Below are 6,709 nucleotides of genomic sequence, written 5' to 3'. Positions count from 1 at the left end.
AGAGTTTTTGATGGGTGATTGGGGTGAGGGTCTGAAGTGATCGGAATTTTAGGTTTGTGAGATGGGATTTTTGGAAAATGTAGGGTTGTAATGGTCAAGGAAATTTTGAGTTTTTAATGGTTTTTGGTTCCGAATGGAAGCATTGTATTGGTCAAATCCGCAATTTTCAATTTCTTGTGTTGGGGTGAGTAGTTTTGGCGTCAGAAGTTGGAGTATACGCTTTTTGGTCAATGGGGATTTGAAATATTCTTTTCAATGTCATCTTTCCCGGGTTTGATCGTGGGATTGATTGCATCAGCTGTTGTTGAAAAAATTGATTTTGAAACCAATATTCGGGGAAAGGTAAAAAAATTTAATGGCGGGGCAATGTTGGCTGCTAATGTTGAGACAATGTTGACTGTCAATGTTGCGGCAATGTTGGTTGTCAACATTGGGGTAATGTTGACTGCCAACGACAAGGTAATGTTGTTTGCCAACATTGGGGCAATGTTGACAGTTAGCGTTGATGCAATATTGACTGCTAACGTTGGGGCAACGGTGACGGTCATCGTTGCAGCAATGTTGGTTGTCAACATTGGGGTAATGTTGGCTACCAACGATAAAGCAATGTTGTCTGCCAACATTGGGGCAATGTTGACAGTTGGCGTTGATGCAATATAGTCACTGCTAACGTTGGGGCAACGGTGACAGTCATCGTTGCGGTAATATTGATTGTAAACATTGGGGTAATGTTGACTGCCAACGATAAGGTAATGTTGTTTGCCAACATTAGAGCAATGTTGACAGCGTTGATGCAATATATTGTCTGCTAACGTCGGGGCAACGGTGACGGTCATCGTTGCGGTAATATTGGTTGTCAACATTGGGTTAATGTCGACTGGCAACGATAAGGTAATGTTGTCTGCCAACATTGGGGCAATGTTGACAGTTAGCGTTGATGCAATATTGACTGCTAACGTTGGGGCAACGGTGACGATCATCGTTGCAGCAATGTTGGTTGTCAACATTGGGTTAATGTCGACTGGCAACGATAAGGTAATGTTGTCTGCCAACATTGGGGCAATGTTGACAGTTAGCGTTGATGCAATATTGACTGCTAACGTTGGGGCAACGGTGACGATCATCGTTGCAGCAATGTTGGTTGTCAACATTGGGTTAATGTCGACTGGCAACGATAAGGTAATGTTGTCTGCCAACATTGGGGCAATGTTGACAGTTAGCGTTGATGCAATATTGACTGCTAACGTTGGGGCAACGGTGACGATCATCGTTGCAGCAATGTTGGTTGTCAACATTGGGTTAATGTCGACTGGCAACGATAAGGTAATGTTGTCTGCCAACATTGGGGCAATGTTGACAGTTAGCGTTGATGCAATATTGACTGCTAACGTTGGGGCAACGGTGACGATCATCGTTGCAGCAATGTTGGTTGTCAACATTGGGTTAATGTCGACTGGCAACGATAAGGTAATGTTGTCTGCCAACATTGGGGCAATGTTGACAGTTAGCGTTAATGCAATATTGACTGCTAACTTTGGGGCAACGGGGATGGTCATCGTTGCGATAACATTGATTGTCAATATTGGGGTAATGTTGACTGTCAACGATAAGGTAATGTTGTCTGCCAACATTGGGGCAATGTTGACAATTAGCGTTGATGCAATATTGACTGCTAACTTTGGGGCAACGGGGATGGTCATCGTTGCGGTAACATTGGTTATCAATATTGGGGTAATGTTGACTGTCAACGATAAGGTAATGTTGACAGTTAGCGTTGATGCAATATTGACTGCTAACGTTGGGGCAATGTTGGCTGTCAACGTCGAGGCAATGTTGGCTATCAACGTTGACTCAATGTTAAATTCAATGAATCATTGAATTTGATTTGAAATACATCGTCATATAAATTCCATTCGGAAGCAAATTGATAATTTATTAGTAAAAATATATTGATTCGGTTACGAGGAAAGCAATCTCCCACGTGTTTTTTAGTTTTTTAGCTCAGGATGGGAGACAATCGAGACTTTTGGAAGGGCAAGGGTTGTGAGGGTCATGAGTGTCACGAAAATATGAAGTTTTTAATCGTCATCTGTCGATGAGATGCTTGGGTTTAGGGTCTGAAGGGTCTAAAGTCCTTAATCGTTGTTTCACGTTTGTGAGACGATTGGAAATTTCGGAAGACTCAGGGTCATCAGTCACGAAAACATCAAGTTTTTGTTTCCCTTTTTTAATTTTTTAGCTCAAAGTGAAAATTAAAATTTTCTCTAAAATTGTAAAAACAATTAGATCATTCGGATGAGATTGTGTATTGTTAAAAGCACAAGTTCAATTAAAATAAAATAGACAGTAATGACATTATTTTCCACACTTTCATCTCAAAGAACCCCACCATAATTATTAAAATCATAATCACCTGTATGATTTTTGGTATCTTTAGGCGGGCTTTCCCCATCGCTCGAGTCACCCTCCGAGTCATTCCCGCAAATGTCGGACCTCGGTGACGCTCCCTCCTCCTGAAACACCAAAAAGTCCCCAAAGATGATTAAAAAACACGAATCAATATCTCAATCTCAAAGAATTCATAAAATCCAAAAATTCTGGAAAAAAACGGGAAATTTTCCACTTCAGTTTTCCATCAATTGGAAAGTTTCCTCTCCAACTGCGCCTCCCCCCCCCGCCCCCTCCGTCAGTGTCACTCAGAAATTCCCGGAAGACGTGAAAAAAGCACCTGAATTAATTCGTTAGTACCGACATGAGCGGTAAAACGATAACAAAAAAAAGAAAAACGTTAAAATTGTCGAAGCGCTCTTCGTGCAAAATGATTCCCCCCCTTGGTGGTACGTGCGTATACATACATACGTGGGTAAAACCTAGCGGGGAGAGAGATGCATCCTTGTTCGCACCTTATAAGGTCATCACCGGGCTGCTCGAGTCTTCAATACGCACTCTATATACTTTGCGGTTTTAAGTGATTCTCACAGGAGATGGGTAAAGGAAAAGAGTAAAGGGGAGGGAGGACCCCTCGGTCGTTGAAGTGTTCTGAGGTTCCTTCATCCCTCAATTTTCATAGAACTAAGTAACACTATTCGAGGAGATTGAAAAAATTAGAAATTTTTTTTTTCATTTTGGCGTCCAAACCTGTTGGTTTATTCCGTCTAAAAAAATTTACATCACATTCTAATTAAAAATTTGGAAATCGAAGAAATTGAAAAATTTTTGCTTCTATTGTTTTTGAATATTACTTATCAATTTCCTATTATTGACGGGATTTTTGGTTCGTAATGGAGGGAAAGACAGAATTTTTTGTATTTGTTCTTTTCCTCCGTCTCAACTATCTTCATGTATGATCGTCTTATTCCATTTCGTTTTTCGTTTATCTCTTGTCACGCATGAAAACATTTAATAGAAAAACCTATCGAATTCGTTAGAAAATTCTATTGAATTTCTATTGAACTTTCTATTAGTTTTTGGCTGATTCTATTGACATGTTCAATGGAAAAAATTCAATAGAAAAAGTTAACAGAATTCAATTTTTCTATATAATTTATTTTCACATATTTTCTATAGAATTTGCTCGACTCAAATTTTCTAAGTTTTTTAAATTCTATTTTTCTTTTCTTCTCATCAAGAAAATCAAACGAAAAAAATTAGAAAATTTGAGCCGAGGAAATTCTATAGAAAAATTGAATTCTATTGACTTTTTCTACTGAATATTTTCTATTGAACATTTCAATAGAATCGGGCAAAAACTGATAGAACAGTTCAATAGAAATTCAATAGAATTTTCTAACGAATTCGATAGTTTTTTCTATTAAATTTTTTCGTCCGTGGTCTTTTTCTGTGGACGTGTCTTTTCAATTTGTACTCTTGGTATCATTTATTTCACCCCTAAATCTTTTGATAAAATGATTATTTATTAAAAGGGGTCGCTTTCTTAACATTGGTGTCAGAAGTGTTGCGATTATTTTTTATCGAGTGAAATAGTGAAAATCCCAGAAGCAAGATGGACTCCCCATGAGAGGCATTGTCTTGGCACTTCTCACCGGATGACAAACCCCACGTATCTGGATGGTCAAGACATTACAAGGACTTAACTCGGTAGCTAAAATTTTTTTGTTGATCATGATGACGGGTAGGAAAATGTTATGATAGGGGATTTTTTTTTCTAATTTTATTTAGATGTTTTTTTTTGTGATACGAGTGAAAAAACGCACTCTTCCGCCTTTTTTCACCAGTATCATAATTAGTATATTTCGATACGCGTGAGATGAAATTTTTACGGGTGTGAAGTTGGCGGCCCGAGGGGACGCCGAGGGCTGTCAATCACACGAACTGAAAATTCCCGTCTCACATGTGTCGAACAATATTTTTTGACAGTGATGTTACGTTCAGCGAGTGGCCGAATTGTGCCTTTTTCGTTTACAAGTAAATAAAAAGACTTTTCGCTTAGGAATAAACGAAAAGTGCCTTTTCGGCACGAGGTGAACGCAGCAGCAGTGTCAAAATAGTATATTTCGATACGAGTGAGATAGAATTTTTACGGGTGTGAAGTTGGCGGCCCGAGGGGACGCCGAGGGCTGCCAATCACACGAACTGAAAATTCCCGTCTCACAATATTCGTCGAACAATATTTTTTGACGGTGATGTTACGTTCAGCGAGTGCCGAACGGTGAATTTTTTTGCAAACGAAAAGGCACATTTCGGCACGAAGTGAATGTAGCAACAGTGTCAAAATAATATGTTATGTTACTAGGCGATAAAAGTACTGGGAACTGGTGGATGGGCGTATGACATCTGGTGGTGAAAAAAAGAATCATTTTAAGACAGCAAACGTCTCCGCTCAATAGACCTTTTCATTCTGGAAATCTAGGGGAAATATTTATTTCGTTCATTCAACGAAAAAATCTCCGAAAAAAACCATGGAAAATTCTGATAAATATTGAACTTTACAATGATATACACTTGAGCGCTCAAAAACCATGATTTATATGTAAATTCGATAAAGTGTCCGCAAATCCTAGGGGAATTAACATGGGAAAAAAGTGTCCGCAAATCTAGTGACTCTCAGAATGAAAAGGTCTAGGACTGTAATGGAAACTGAGCCGTCTTCAAAAGTCAATAACTCGAGATTGGCAGAGTGAAATTCAACATATGTTAAAATAATTAAGGTGGAGCCTCGCCGGTTATTTTGTTGTGAGGAAACACCAGGGTTTTTGTGAGGAGTTCTCATAGGGGATGAGTAACAGGGGGAGGGGTCATGGGATTATTCTAAGGGTCCTCCGTCCCTCAATTTTCATAGAACTAAGTAGCATTATTCGAGGAAATTTGAAAAATTTTTAATTCGAAAATCTAAAAAACAGCAAAATTATTGCTATATCATTTTTAAATGCAGTTTAATAATAGCCTATTTTGTTAAACATAATTAATTAAGTAATTCTTCCCATTACCGTACACCTTTCGGTTTTTACGGATAGCGTTCCTTCGGATTTTTACTTTCCGACGTGTTCCCTCATGGTCACCACTCCACTTAGTGACTACGCTCAGCGCTGCTTAGCTCACCAACGCAGTGCGCTAGCCCCTCAGGGCATTTTTCAAACATTATTTTTCAACAAGGAAATAATTTTTTTTTTCAATTACAATTTTTGTTCATTCATTAGATATAATTTTTTATTTCCGGATTTCCTCATATTATTTGGGATTCTGAAGCCTTTAGAGTTCACTTAAAATTGATGAAGCATCAGAAAAAAACGGGAGGATAAAATCAAAATTGGGAATCAGAAAAACAATTTTATCTAATTCAATTTCCCAACTTTTTGTCTCAATTAGAGGAGAAAAACAAGAATTGAAAGAGAAATTCATCGATTCTTTGAATTGAATAAGGAAATGATCTTTTTCTGTTACTTCAGCTTCCTCGAGACATTCCATGAATAGAAAAGATCACTAGGTATGTCGACTATTTCTGCAAGAAAAGCTTGCAAAAACCTGAGAAATTATGCATTTTCTCACTCTCGCCGATATCTTTGGAATCCACAAAGCACCAGGGATCTCTCAATAGATGAATCAATACCCAAGTGTCACAGGAAGATGACAGCGTCAATTTCGCTTCAGATTCGCTTCAAATTAATTTTTGTGAAATATCTGGGAATCTCAAGGACTTATAAACCTGCAGATAAGGGAGTTGTTCTTTTTTAGAGATTCGTCCACTTTGAATAGTGAAAGGGAATTGATCAACGATTCAAAATTATCATTAATTTTTCACTTTTCATCATATTGCCCGCAATTTAATACGTTTGAAATTTGAATGAAGAAAAGGAAGCGTTTCACTAGAGAAACTTTTTTCTAGTGTTTCTTAAAAGAGTTACGGTTTGAAGAGATAGGAACAGGTGTACCTGAAGGCAGTTGAGAGGAAGAAGAGAAAGAATACGCAAGAATATCATCTTTATCAGCGCACGTTAATACTCAAAAAACAGCGGTAATTGGATTATATAACTACTCCAACGAATTTTTTGAGAAAGCTGAATTATTTCGTCATTTAATACCAATGGAAATTGAAATCAAGAAGAAAACTGAGTCGGACTCAATTAGGTAAATAACTTGAAGGGGGTGACTGGGTCAAATTTTGGCCTTTGTGGGGTTCATACCAGCTGTCCCCGTCGCGAACCCTGGGTAATGCTAAGTGCTGGTGAAGCTCAATACTTTAAGAATAAGT

The 6,709-nt window shown here is 38.2% G+C and overlaps 1 protein-coding gene across 2 annotated transcripts in view; it reads right to left on the bottom strand.

The window, feature by feature from the left end:
- Positions 1–6,709, bottom strand: part of LOC107039187 (serum response factor homolog) — a 20,652-nt gene that overhangs the window by 5,792 nt on the left and 8,151 nt on the right. For both annotated transcript variants that reach the window (XM_015258683.1, XM_015258684.1), the window contains exon 3: positions 2,414–2,513. In XM_015258683.1, coding sequence (XP_015114169.1) covers positions 2,414–2,513 — 100 coding nt within the window. The remainder of the gene's footprint in view (positions 1–2,413; positions 2,514–6,709) is intronic.

Source organism: Diachasma alloeum, unplaced genomic scaffold, assembly GCF_001412515.2.
Source record: "Diachasma alloeum isolate Michigan unplaced genomic scaffold, Dall2.0 Dall_scaffold_00294, whole genome shotgun sequence".
Classification (NCBI taxonomy): Eukaryota; Metazoa; Arthropoda; class Insecta; order Hymenoptera; family Braconidae; genus Diachasma; species Diachasma alloeum.
Note: the sequence above shows the minus strand (reverse complement) of the source record. Positions and strands in the feature narration are given on the sequence as shown.